This window comes from Crassostrea angulata, chromosome 1 (assembly GCF_025612915.1).
Source record: "Crassostrea angulata isolate pt1a10 chromosome 1, ASM2561291v2, whole genome shotgun sequence".
Taxonomy (NCBI): Eukaryota; Metazoa; Mollusca; class Bivalvia; order Ostreida; family Ostreidae; genus Magallana; species Magallana angulata.
The window spans coordinates 2,827,905-2,842,631 of record NC_069111.1 but is presented as its reverse complement, the minus strand read 5'-3'; the positions used below and the strand labels follow the sequence as shown (position 1 = coordinate 2,842,631).

At 32.8% G+C, this 14,727-nt stretch overlaps 1 protein-coding gene across 1 annotated transcript; it reads right to left on the bottom strand.

Annotated features, from left to right (window-relative positions):
• Nucleotides 1-1,452: 1,452 nt before the first annotated feature.
• On the bottom strand, nt 1,453-12,070 carry LOC128157359 (peroxidase-like protein). The gene is made up of 11 exons (XM_052819864.1): nt 12,021-12,070; nt 10,808-11,022; nt 10,273-10,458; nt 10,138-10,180; nt 7,418-7,551; nt 6,903-7,002; nt 6,200-6,294; nt 4,653-5,376; nt 2,222-2,400; nt 1,997-2,114; nt 1,453-1,849 (listed from the first exon to the last, which is right to left on the bottom strand). Exons 1-11 carry the CDS (start codon nt 12,068-12,070, stop codon nt 1,609-1,611), a joined length of 2,085 nt encoding a protein of 694 aa, XP_052675824.1. The 3' UTR covers nt 1,453-1,608.
• Between the last annotated feature and the right edge of the window lie 2,657 nt (nt 12,071-14,727).

Below are 14,727 nucleotides of genomic sequence, written 5' to 3'. Positions count from 1 at the left end.
GAAATGAAATAAACTGCGATTTGTATTGTTGCTTAGCTGCCTTAATACCAATTTCAGCAGACATTCTGCAAGTCTGCAAGTCGGGACCCCGAAACTGTCATATACTGGTCTTGAGATACTAGTTCCAGTATACAGTCAAATTATTTTTGATGATTACATAATTGGTTAAATATCGTCTTGGTTTTGAGTTAAAATTTAAGCTAAAATTAACCCATTATTCATTCTTTTTTAAACTTTAAATTTTGTTTTTTGGAATGAAATTTATAGATGTAAAATTAAATATATCTAACCTGACAATTTCTGCCCACATCGCCTCAAATCTTCCATTTGAATTTCCGTTAAGTTGACTCTCATTAGAATTAGTCATTGTTAGAACTCACTATGTAAATAAGATACTTTTTTAGATATTACAAATTTTTATACTCTTATTTGTTAAGAAGACCTTTTTTACTTACTGAAACTGAAATAGATTCTAAAGGATAACTAAAGTATTAAGTTAAAATCAGTCAAACAGTGATATCTGTCTTTTAAACAAGAAGATTTTTGTCACTTATAAATCTTTTATGAATACATCTTTGATGAAAATATTTTGATTGTTTAAGCATACACTCAATGTTTTCTGAAAGAAAAACTGCATTAAAACGAACCGTTCTATGGCTAGAATACGACAATGGCGGAAAAAGATTTTACCCTTTTGATTTCATATATCTACATTTTTGAATCTTGTTGGAGCTGCAAATTCCTCTTAGAGATAATAGACATATTATATAGAATATAATATCATAAACCCCAATTTTTGTTTTCTTAATAACGCAATTGATGTGCCTTACATATTTTTAGCAAACCTTTTAATTTCCTGATCGAATGAGTTCTTTAAATAAGCAGACCTCAGAACACAATTACACATAAGGGACTAGTGAAATTTTTTTATTGTAAATGTCATCATTGAATTGTCGTATCCACCACCCAGAGAATGTAAGAAGGATGAAACAGAAAAACCAAGCTGTTTTCTGTCAGAAAACTGACAAAATATTTGCATACTTCTGTGCATGTCTGCATTTCATTGAGAAACCCTTCCTCTTAGTTGTAAGAGTTATCTGACATGCGGCTTTAAATTGAAGTATAGTTGACTACCTTCAAGTTTTAAAACGTAGCAAGGCCGCGGCGACTTCCTGTCAAAACATCAAATATACTTCAGCTAGCATAATTTATAAAATAATGTGTTGTTGCAATTTAATTTATCTGAGAACAGCAGGTTAAGTCTAATTTTTCTTGATTTGTTGTAATATCAATAATCTTGAGAAATCAACTTAATCAACTGATCTCTCGCCAGCAGTATATGATGTTGATACATGTACATGTGGAGGCTGAAGATATAAGCCACATAGATAAAAACGAGTTTCTTTTAAGTATATAAGTGAAATATTTTTCATGCAGTTTGTAATTCTTTGCATAAAAATAATTTAATAATACTGATTGTGCCCATGTTCGTCAGTAATATTTTCCCTTAAATCTTATTTGTATTGATAATAAAAACACGTTTAAAACACATTCCTCCAATCAAAGCAAGTTGTTTTTTTAATATCGTCCATGCTTACAATCTTTTTATCAATACATGTTTTCTCCCTTCCGTCTGATTTTGAGTACATCTGCAGGATTGCTACCGTTTGGTAGCTGACCCAGGATTTCTAAAATGTTGCGCATGCTTGGGTTAATTGGGGAATTTAATCGGAGATAAGGGTATTGTCTTCGTCTCCCGCGAAGCTGTATGATTTGTTTGGCAAATGGAGTTATATCAAATCCAAGACGACTACCTTTCAATATAACATTGCATGGGAGTGGCGAGTTCCTGTCGAAACAAGAAAAAACTCATAAATCTGTGTACAGCTTCATAAAAGTGATATGCTAAAGAACACGAGAGAGAGAGAGAGAGAGAGAGAGAGAGAGAGACAGAGAGACAGAGAGAGAGAGACAGAGAGAGAGATTTACATAGTACCCTGGAATATTGGAACGTAGCATCACGTTAGGTTGGAAGGAATGAAAGACTCCTATGTCACTCATTACTGAACACATAATCTTTGCGTACGTGGTTTTTTTTATTTGACCAAGCTGAGCTAGATGAAAAAATAAGTTATTCATAACGGCTTATCTTTACACAACATAAAGTATCTGATCTAACCAAAGAAATAATTGTATGTAATTGCTGTCAAGTATATATTACCTTTTGTAAAGGCTGCTAGTGGAATTTCTGAAAAGGTCCTTTCGTACCAAAATCTATCTCCTTGTTTGTAAAGACTGAATTGGAAGGCTATCAGACATTGAAAGGTCGGCCCTAGCATACTGTCGGGTTCAGGAATCTCAGAAATGCCACCAGCAAATAAATCGATGTCATCAGGATGCCTACAAGAGTGATTAAGTACAGAAGTTAAAAAAAGTTTTAAGCTGGAAGAAGTTATTGCTAGCGCTCTCGTGCGCTAGCAACTACGTTAGTCTTTTTCACTTGACTACGCATGCTCGACTCCATAGTAGGGGATTCTGGGAATACTGTACTACTGTAGATAAACTGTACCATTTGAATTTCGTTTTATCATCTTCAGATGAAGTTTTGTGTTTTATTGTAAATGTCAAAAAGTAACAGTAGCTTAGGTCTTATAATGCAAAGTTATTTTCAATATTATGATAAATTATAGCTAGCTTTATCTTAAATTCCTTCAAGCTCGGAAAACAACTTCGGATATGTTTTCCGAGCTTGCCGGAAAGGCCCGAGAAGATACGATTGCTACAAAACAGTACCAATCGTTCTTGAAAATGTTCACCTCGAAATTGAAATAACAGTAGATACATAATGATTAACGTACAGTCAGTGAGCTATGCCATTGCCGATGTGAAGCCCACTCAAGATTCACAACCCACTCAAGCACAATTCCAGTACACCACTGTGCCTCCTATTGTTAATAATATTAATCGATTCAGAAATTTAAGGTCAGACGACACGTTCCTCAAGAATCTTTTTTGTATCTCCTCGTAATAAAGAGTTCCAATAAAAATATTAATTTTATAATTACTTTAAAAATGATCAAAATTTACTTGAATTTGGTTATATGTGTACATGGTCGAGTGGTTAGAACCGTGGCCGCTCTCTGCCAAAAGCGTACATAGGTTCTAGAGGTCGTGAGTTCAAAGCCCCGCCCCGGCGGAGATAGTTCTGATTTAGTGAATTTTGCTGTGCTGTAGATGTATTTATTTTATATCAGCAATTCAAGTGTAGTTTCAAGAAGATTATAAAGGAAATTGCATAGGGTGATTTAACCATGCATCGGACACATACCTTGGATCGGACAACTTTGTTTATAAATATACAAATATATGTGCATGCGCTCATGTGTTGTTTCGTATATTCCTGAATTAGAACAAATGAACTTTATCATTATTAAGAATTTGACAGTCACATTGTCAAAGAAATAGCAATATAGACATCGTAAAATGACATCAAATACGCCATTATTGAAAATTTAGTTACGAAGATTTTACACTAAAGCATTATTTGAATGTTGTGCGTTTGATTGTGAATTAGTGAAAATGGACTCTCTGCCTAAAATAATTAGGAAGAAGTAAGTTTTAAAACAAAATTTGATTAAAATAAGTCCAAGAAATTTGAACAATTAATGTCAAGGTCATTATTGCACCATATGTTCATTTCACCATGGATCGGACAAAAATTAACCATGCATCGGACAGTTTTCACTGCATGATTTCTTCTAATAATATGGAAAGTATGTGCCCATTCCTTGTGATATACTTTAAATGTGAAGTAAAATAAAAATTTAAAAAATAATTGATACAAACATTTTTCTCAAACCACTTAAAAATCGAGTTTTACGGACACACCCTTTTTAGTCCAAAGTTCCTGTAGGAACTGGCACGATAAAGAACCCCTTATGATAAATATTCCTTTAAACAGAAGCACTAGTCTAAATTCCTATGTGTAGATTTAAGGACTTACATTAAAAGAAATATGAATTGCAATTGAATAAATTAATATTTACAAACCTTTGTATTTTTGCATTAAAACCAGAAAATGTTGTTATTTTTAATCTCTACTGCACTGCTCTAGCTGTCCAATGCTTGGTAAATATTGTCCGATCCATGGTGAAATAGTTCAACGCTTCATTAATTTGCTTTATTTTCTACATTTTTAACAATTTCACAATTTTTTCTCCAATAATTAAGCAAGGGGAAAACCTGCAACTTTTAAAACAAGTTTTATTTATATTTGGACGATATTTGATGCGTGAACAAAGGGAAAAATCCAAAGGTGTCCGATGCATGGTGAAATCACCCTACTCTAGTATTTTGCAGAAATGCCTGGTAAGGTACCCTAATTTTTTGCAAGAAAGCTTGTCAAAGTAGTAGTAAACCATTAACAAATTCCTGGAAAAAGTTATCTAAAATTGAGGAACGTGTCGTCTGACCTTAAACCAATGTTTTAGAAATTTGCTTCTGTGTTTTATGATGGCTACAGCGTTAGCTCACCAATCATTTTAAAAGGTAAGCTTGTATACGAAGATATTTTGAAAGGATGTCACATTAAAAATGTATCGCAATTTTAGCTGCTTTTAGAAGAATGGAAATTGTAAAATGAAAACATCAACCTATATGTCAGTTCAAGCGCCTTTGCTGATTGGGGACTGTGATTGACTAATCCACCGTACGTTGCTGCAAAGAAGTAAGCTCTGGGAAGCCCACAAAACTCTCGGTAAGCGTTGTAAGACGGGAGACCGTGCTCCCGACCCCTCTGTATATTAAGAGCTCCCAAGTCTAAAGACGGCGTTTCACCGGTTGGAGAAGTTACGTTTAAATTTTCAAACAACCTATTTCTGATACCATCCACAAGGAACCTATCTGATTTAGACGTAGGTTCCTTTGACATCCAGCGAGCCATAAGTTCATGTCCACCTTTGTACATCATATCAGGAACTTCAAAATGTTCTTGCACGGGGAAATCTATTTTGCGACTATTTCCCCAAACTCCTACTGTATTTCGGATTAATGTATGACCCATTCGAAATGCTGCCGCACCCACCGCATTGATGGTTCTTGGGTCAACTTTTGGATTGTAAATTTCAGCGTGACCAACTGGCTTTGACCGTAGATTAAATCCATTCATATGTAAATCGTCCAGTATTGCCGGTAAAAACTCATTGTAAGTAACGTGTTGTAGTTCCGCAATAACAATTCTCTTCGTCTCCTGAAAAAGGATTTCATCGTTTGTAATTCCCGTAGCGGTTCTTAATGCATCAGCGATCAAGTTGTGACGTCTTAACCACGTGACATGGGGAACGGTCAATAACGGTGTTTCACTCTGTCTGTGGTCTCCTGGTGGAAAAGAAAAATAAAAAAGTGAAGGTTTATTTATAATACTGAACATACGTTATTTGTTTGTCGTTTTAACCATGACTACGTCATTTTGTTGATTGCTTTACAATAAGACACCTAATGAAAATTGTGAAGGATTTGGGTCAATTCAATGTATGCTATCTTCACACTCTATAATAAAAATAGTAATTCTGTAGTAAGGTTTAAGAGAGTTGCTGCACGTTCTCATATTGTTTGATTGAATATCAAAATGATAATATGTTAAAATGAAACTTCAGGTAATAGTCACTTCTGCCACGTCACTCTTCGAAATTGTTATTTGACCTTTCGGTAAAGCTATTTTTACTAGTGATCGAATGGTTAAATTGTCATTATAATTTTTATCCTACAATAATATGATAGACAAAAAGATCCCTGTATAAGAAAATACAAAATCATTAAAATTCTAAAGCTAAAATAGTTGGATAAAAGTTTATGGCAAAACTATGTGAAACATCATATTTAAAACTCTTAGGTAGATGAAATGGGTACTTTGTTGATCATCCAGCCTCGGTAATACCACAAACATTCTGACGATATTGCTATAGCAAAAATGTTACGTATCGGGGCCTCGTGTATTTGTCAAAATTATTTCGTGAAAATGAAGATGAACAAATTTATCACTTTGATTATTTATACATTATTTATGGGCTATAGTAAATTAATCGTATCATAGCAGTCTTATAAAAATTAATTTGAAATTGTTCATTCATAAAGATATAAATATATACATGTACCATCTAAGTGAACAATGCGTTATAACCCAAAATATCTTTCAATTTACCTGCAAAGAAACAAGGATATTTGGCTTGTATTTCTTCTGGGCATCCCTGGGGATTATTGGGCAGAAGATTTTCTCTGTTAGTAGCAAGTCGTCCACTAACTAAAAAAAGGATAACGTATCGGTTTAAGCTTCTCATGCTGAATAGTTTTTTTGAATGAAAAAAATGTTTGAGGATTTTACCTTATTTCTTCCTTTGTAAAAATTCAAACATTGTCGCCCCAGCCTACCAATGGTAATAATGATTTAAACTTGAATCTTAATTATCTAAAATTCTTCCACACGAATTTTGACTTTTCTGGCAAAATGGTAATTGAATTCTTTTTGTGATTTTCTCTATATCTCCCCTTTTCATTTGTCCCTTCCTCCCTTAACACTCACAGACAGACTAATGCCATACAGAAAGTAATTAGAAAAACTTACACTCATACACAAGACATTCAATCACTCAACTAGGACATAATACCAACTAATCTTTATCTTTTGATTACATTTGCAATTGTTTAGTTAATTTAAACGGTAAGTCAATGGTTTTGGTGGTATAAAATGTTATGAAATAATTCTGATTTTCAAAAAGACGAAATAATTTTTTTAACGAGAATGAAACTAAAATGACCACCTTAAAAATGAATTTGTTATACAAAGTAGTTTGTTCATATAGCACGGACCTTCCCAGTTATTAAAACCTGCATTGTCCAATCGTTACTCACAGTTTGCTCTGAGTTCCTGTTCTCTGTATGCGTCAGATCCATAGATCATAGAACCGTCCAAAAATGAAGTCCTTTCGTTCACCTGTTCTCGTACACCTGTATTAAACACCGGTGGAAAAGTAAGCACCGATGCAAACATATGTTTAAAAGGGCAATAAATTAAAAATTGATCAGTTTTTCATAGAGGCTTAAAATTAAGTATCAGCTATTTTGTCTTTGTTGTAATTGAATTTAGTTCAAATCTCTTAAAACTTTAAAACGAAAATTACATACGCAATGTATAAAGGTATTACAAAGAAATGTAGATATTTCTATGTATAAAACATTTTTTTTAAGGAGATAAGAATAATAATAGGGTTTTTATCTTTTGGTTTCAATGTGCCTTTTGAAATGAGTTGGTTTTCTTTGGTAGATTAGATAAATGATTTCAAGAAACATTGCCAATGGTCTGTAACCTTTTCCGAGCCGACGGTTATCTGAAACGACACACAGTTGTTTTGATAGAACTCACCACTTTTACACCCCAGGGGCGGAGCGCCGGTGTGACGTACAAAGTTCATACAAGTCTGATAAGGGGGGAAATGGGGGTCTGGCTCCTCTATGTTAACAGGAATGATGAAGCAAGCCTCGGGTTTCATGGAACCCCTGAATAATGAACTCCAAGATATAAATGCATGAACATGTGTATTTGGAGGAGAAATACACATCGAAAATATCTTAAATGGTAGCATAGCTTAGATAGATAGATAGATAGATAGATAGATAGATAGATAGATAGATAGATAGATAGATAGATAGATAGATATATATATATATATATATATATATATATATATATATATATATATAAACATCACACGTATTCATTTGATTTATACATTAGAATTTAAGACATAATAATTATATTACTACTTAGAAAACATACCTTGTGGTTTTATATAACAATAAAAAAACATCAACTCGTGGTTTACTTGAAAGTGTTTTATGACGAAGGAAATAAATTAAACTTCAGAAATAGTCAGAAATAGGCGAGAAGGGACATTAGGAGAGAAAGCAAATAGTGATTAATGTTTCAAACATTCAAATAGAGCTTTCCATGAAGAATCATGGATAATAATTGCATTTTCTAAGAAGTAGATTTTTTCTATGAACAGTTTTTTTGGTTATTGCTTTCTTAATGACATTTGACCTGATTTTTAGTGGGTTTTTTTTTACTTTGCAGGATGTATTATTTTGTAATAGATAAAATGATTGAATTTTATATTTAATATATACTGTGAAAGAGTGCAAAATATATAATGCAAAATGCATTAATAAAAATAATTTATCATTTGTGTGTTCATCTAAGAAATAGGATTGGAATAAAATTTGGTTGGTCACGTGTTTAAATCCTGTGAAACCTTATGAGCTAGGTCACGAGCATAGTTTGTATCAATTGTAACGTTTAAGCATTGTTTATATTTACATTAACGATTGAAATTGACCTTAAGAGACATTATGAACTGTTTATCTATATACAAAACTTTCATCGGAAAAACACATACTCTTGAAGTAACTACATTTCAAGATTTCGTAAATTATATGACCTTTTATCTCTTTAAAATTAACGACGAAATCAAGGTTCTAACTCTCTAAAATAGAGATCTTAATAATATTACATTGTAGAAAAGTACGGCGCATTGAAGAGCCAGATGGAAAAATAATAACTATTTTTGTTTAACAAATTACATATTTAGGACATGTTCATTCGAAGTTGGATTTATTTGATATATTTGGATCTGTTCAGACGAATTAGCTATTTGTTTGGACGGATAAGTTATTTGTTTGGACGAATTAGAATTTTTGCGGACGAAATGACAACTATATTGACAAATAAATTAATTGAAATAGTTGAGAGTTTAAGAAAGCAATAACCACAGTGACTATTTCATTTAAAAAAATATACATTTCTAAGAATTTGCTATTATTATTCATGGTTCTTCATGGAAAGCTGTTTTTTATGTTTGGAACTTTAATCACTATCTGTTGTCTTTCCTTAATGTCCCTTCCTGTCTGTTTCTCACATTTAACTTATTTCCTTTCGTCATGGAACCATTTTCAACAAAGTTACCCGTTTTTTTAAATTAAACTGCAAAATTGTCCTTTTATTCCTCTAGGAGAAATATATATTAAGTTTTTAACGAATAATACAAAACATGTATAGGAGTCATTCGACCGAATTTAAAAAAAATATAAAATGAATTTTTTAAAGCGAACTGGCTTTAAAGATTGTTTATTTTTCACCTTTTACCAGGTTGTTCAAAACTTGATATGTTATTTAATACGTTCATACGGTCTCCACCGCCTACTTTGATTATTACACAGAACATTCACACTCTGTATTACATCCACTTTGTAACAGATAAATCGGAATACATACCCCCCTCTCTCTCTTTCTCTCTCTCTCTCTCTCTCTCATAGAGGGGGGTGCGACCACTCTTGCACTCATGACACATTATTTATTAAATCTAATATAGCTCACCATTTTAGAAGAATAACTTTTCTAGATATTTATTTGTCTGACAGAAAGGCATGGTGTTAATTTGTCATATTTAATTATTTTTCGAGAGTCAAGTTTATTAACCAAGCAAGATATATTTCTGATATATAATATGTTCATTCATTCTCTGCCTGACGTCATTTCAATTTGAAATTTTGTCTGCGCGATTGTGCGATTAAATGGTGATGGTAGCGCGAAAAAGACCCAACGTTCTCGATAGTGAGCGTCTTGAAATCACACGATCGCGTGATCGCTATCACACCATCGCGTTATTATTATCGTGCTATCGCATTATTGTGCTCTTCCATCATTATCATTACATTGTCGCGACATCGTCATCGCGCTGTCGCAAAACCGCTTCATCGTCATCACAGCATCAATTCATTGTCACTGCAAAATCGAATCAACGCTCTCTCGACCCAAATATCGATTGTGCGATGATGTGATTTTGAACTACATGGCCCTATCAAGATTTCATATTACAATGTAATTATTTTTGGTACAATTTCACAATAAATAAATGTGGTTTGTGCATTCAAAGAAATATTCAAACCTTTTTTGGTATAAAATAGCATGAAAACCAGAATTAGTGACCACTTTCTATAGACAAGATATATAATGACAAATTTGGTCTAATATTTTAGTTTCACCCTAATGCTAAAAAGGTTAAAAAACCGTTAAGTTTTATTTACCCATATGGGTGACAGCAGTCCGTGATTGCCTCGTTCGATGAAACTGGAAATAGATTTGTTACGATATTAGACAGTCGAATTTTCTGTGCAATGCAGAGCTTTAATCGGAAAATATTGTAAATACATATGTTTTACGTGTTTCCGAGGGCGTGGAGATGACATCATGGTCAATGAATTGTCCAAAGTTGGTCAGGAATGTGGAGAACTTGGCACTGACCGGGGTCATGCCCCCGAAGGTCCACTGGAAGACCCTGTTACTGACGGTCCGGGCACTGGGCAGGCGGGAGTTGTCAACAGACCGTGTTCGGGGTGCGTCGATTACTGTTGAAACACAACAGAAATTGTTTGACATGTTTAGGAATGTAAGATTATCAACAGAGAAAGTAATTCTTAATATTGAGAATTAAAGAACCATTTCGAAGTTAATTTTGTATAAAGGCATCATAAGATTTTTTTTCAAATCCATACAACAGTCATATCATTGAATATGTAATATTAAATTTATGTTTCAGAGAATGACTGATTAATTGTTTTAGAATCTATACAAATACTTTACTGTAAACTAGCATCTATTGTTATAAAATTTGTGACCGGGCGAATTCGTTTATGAATGAATTATTAGAAAACATATTTTTTGATCGAGGAACTAGATATAAATTTTAAGTCTTACAATTATCGTAGGCATTCGGCAGGACTCGCTGTTGAGGAGTGAAGGAAGCTCCCAGGAGAGGGTTGATCTTGTTGTTACATTTTCCGTCTGTTCGTCGGTAGGGGTCGCTGAAGTCACATTGGGGCATCTCGTAACAGAACGGACGGCATGCTCTCTCAAAACTTTGCAAGATTTGTGGATCTGACACCGCCCGTTGGAAACTTCCAACGTCAGGACTGAAGAAGAATGAAGAATAAAACCGTGGCAGTGGGAATGCCTTTAAGTTAGTATTGCATAACGTTATTTTACAAAAGCTTTAAAATTTCAATGTTAGCTAAATGTCTAGTTATCCAGGAAAAATTCTTCGTCTTGAAGAAATAAGTGATTTTCCCGAAAGAATTTGTCTACCATACTCTTAGTGCATAATAACAGTTGCCAGCAAGAAAGTCTGCATTACCAGGTATACACCACTTATTAATCATAGATACATTTTATATAATATATAGCAAGTAGAAGGGTCGGTAAATCACTGACCCAACACATGAGCAACTATAGATTGCTCCATACTATTGGGAAGAATGTCAGGAACTTTACAATTTGAAATAAATAATTTTTTTATATGAGACTTTCACATTGGAATCTCTTCAAATATTCCATTGAATCCTTTTCATTTACGTTGTTTGCTCATCTCAGTTTTTCTCTACCAATTTAATGCAAAGGGGTAGAATATGATATCTACTTCCTGCAAGAAAAGGAAATATGTTCACCCTGTCACAATTATATCTGCCTAGACCAATCAGATGGCGTGTTTATATAGAATTATTTTTTTTAAAGTTTAGTAACAGGATTTATTGATCAAAAAAATTACCATGTAAGATAACTATTCTAAAAAGATCCTTTTATCAATACATTTAACTAGAAGTATTAGTAATAGGTAAATATTGTATGTTTGTACTCGTACAAATCGGTTTGAATTAAGATATCCTTAAGTATCAGATTATTTGAAGACATTTACTAGCATCCCGTCCGATAAAATGTTTTACAAGGCACACAATATATAAATTTATTTTGTCTATATTGTAATAGGTCAATATATATAGTTTAAGAAGTTTTGCTACTTTACCAAAGGACCTTTTTTTTTAAACTTTAACGTCATTCCGATTCTATCTTTTTGCAAATACATATAAGTTTTGTTTTATGTAAGGCTAACTAGGTTAAAATTGAGGGTACATACTGCCTTGCTATGGCCTTTAATGCTTGAGTGGCCCTTGCTCCTTGTTCCATCAAGAGAACATTGATCGATGGACGGTTACTTTGTGAGAATCTGTATAGATACCGAGAGGGCCCCCACTCTTCTCCAAAGACGGGCCTAGAGGCTCTGCCAGGGGTTCGACCTGCAATGTTTAACATATTTTTCAAACATATGTTTACAAAATTTTTGAAACATATTTTAACATACTCTAAAAATATTTCATGTTCAATTATGCTCAACGTATGTTTAACATATTTTACTCGAAAAGTATGTTGAACAGATGTTGCAACTTTACCTGTGACTATGAGAAAGAAAATAGGATGATTTGTAGCCTGAAAAAATGTAGTGGTTTGAAAACCACAATTCTTGTCTGGTTTTATCACATTTTGTAGAATTCTATCTTCTGAGAAATTAAAAACACTTTAAAAGACTTTTCTCGGTATATTTCCATGATAAGAACCTACCAATCTCGTGCTCCTAGATAAATTCAAGACGTCGTGTTTTTATCAACGCAATCTTATGACATATTTTGGCATTAATGCAAATAATAGCAAATTTAATCTTGACCAAAAAAGTTTCAAGTGGATTGAAGCACTAAACAATAAATATTTTATAAATTTTTATACTAATTACGGCAAAGCATTCTCCATTACATGTATTTTATTTTTGAATGTATCGTTGATCAAAATGGTAAAAATTCAAGTGGATTGATGCACTAAACAAAACACTATTTTATAAATTTATACAGTTTTTGATTACCTTTTTAAACAAAACAAAAACCCCATATTGTATAATAATTTTAAAATATATAATAAATACCTACTACGTAGTAACGACAAAGTATTCCCCATTACAAAAATTTAATTTTTTAATGTATCATTTATTAAAATGGTAAAATTTCAAGTGGATTGATGCACTTATCAATAAATATCTTATAAAGTTATACAGTATTCGATTACCTTATTTAAAAAATCTTTTGAAAGTCATAAGTATTTAAATAATTTTTAACCCCCCCCCCCCCAAAAAAAAAATAATTTTTGACTGTATCATTTATTAAAATGGTAAAATTAGATATATACTTGCTGAAATTCGTTCCCTCGATGGTACATCCCGATAGATAGACTGCATAACACCATTTACGATAGTATCAATGTTCCCTTGGCCGACAGCTTCAAAAACTATGCATACATGTACACTGAAGATAATGAGAATTGCTCGCTTCATTATCATATGTTCTTATTATATTCTTTATTAATCAAATACAAGTAGCGTCTGTTAAATAAAGCTGCAAACTGATGAAAACAGAGAAGTTCGCACTTTATTATTTTTTTCCTTCTTCGCCATTGGTTGATTGCAAACACGTCAAAGTAAGATGTACATTTCTCTAAGTCATTCAAACTGTTATTAGTACGGTTAAGTATCAAAAGAAGTGAAGCATAACGAAATACCACTCGATATTGTATAACATTCGTTTTATTTAATTACTTCGAATCCCTGAATCCTGTCAGAAATCTATTTGAGTTTATTAAAATCTTAAACTTGTATCATACGTATTATAATCTAGTGGGGTTTTTGTGGGTTTTTTTTTTAATAATTTAATGAATTGATAATACCTTGATAATAATGATATCGTAGGTTTTGTGTCACTTGATTTTAGTGCCTGTTATTGATAAATTATAAGGACATTTTTAAATCAATATCTATCTCGTATTCTCTTTAAGCCATATAAGATGAATGACGCTGAATTTGTTAATGCAAATGTCTCAAGAAGTTTCGTAATTATTTATAATTGTATAACATGTCATAAAACCCGATTAATCTTAATACTTGCTAACACACTGCAATGGCAATATTTTGTATGTCAAATGCGAGGAAAAATGTCCCGGCATATGTAATTAACGGATTGTCACATACTGTGGAATCGTTTTAATTCAAGAGATTCAATGTTTATAGGAAGCAACTATTTCCCTGGTTCGTGGGAAAGTTATTTCGTTGGTCATAAGATCGGGATAATTTTAATAATTATCAAACAAAAGCTTGTATATACCTTCAAGGGGATGTACATTGGTGGGTAAGGGTTACTAACGAAAATCACGAACATTTGACCTTCACGAACAATGATGATTCCACATTATTCCAATTTGTCAACATCCAAGCGATACGAATGTCAGTAAAAAGTGCGCGAAAACTGTCAACGCCTGTCATATCATTTACCTCTTAGACATAACAAACATATCTATTGATACACAAATACTGATTTTATTGATGGATAAGGTTTCATTTATATACATTAATATGCATTTCTGTTATTTAAAGAATGAAATGCTTTCTTTGGTAATTCATTCGGGACATGAAGGTAGCGACATTGCAGAAAAAATACACAGCCCGCGTTTTGATCGCTACCTTCATAACCCGAATGAATCATTAAAGAAAGCATGTTATTATTTATATTAACAACTTTCTTTTAACTAATTAACGAATTGATTATGAAAAGTTAGTAAAATTCACAAAATTACTGTTAATGTACACCAGTATGTTAGCTAAAAGAAACAGCCAAATCGTCTCCTGTGAAACTTTGAGTCTGACATCATCATGAATATTTCGGGCAGTGCGTGATTTTTCTTAGGTCGCTAATGGCTTAGAGCAATCGATAAACAGGGGTGTCAGTTTCAGACCTGTAAGTTTGAGT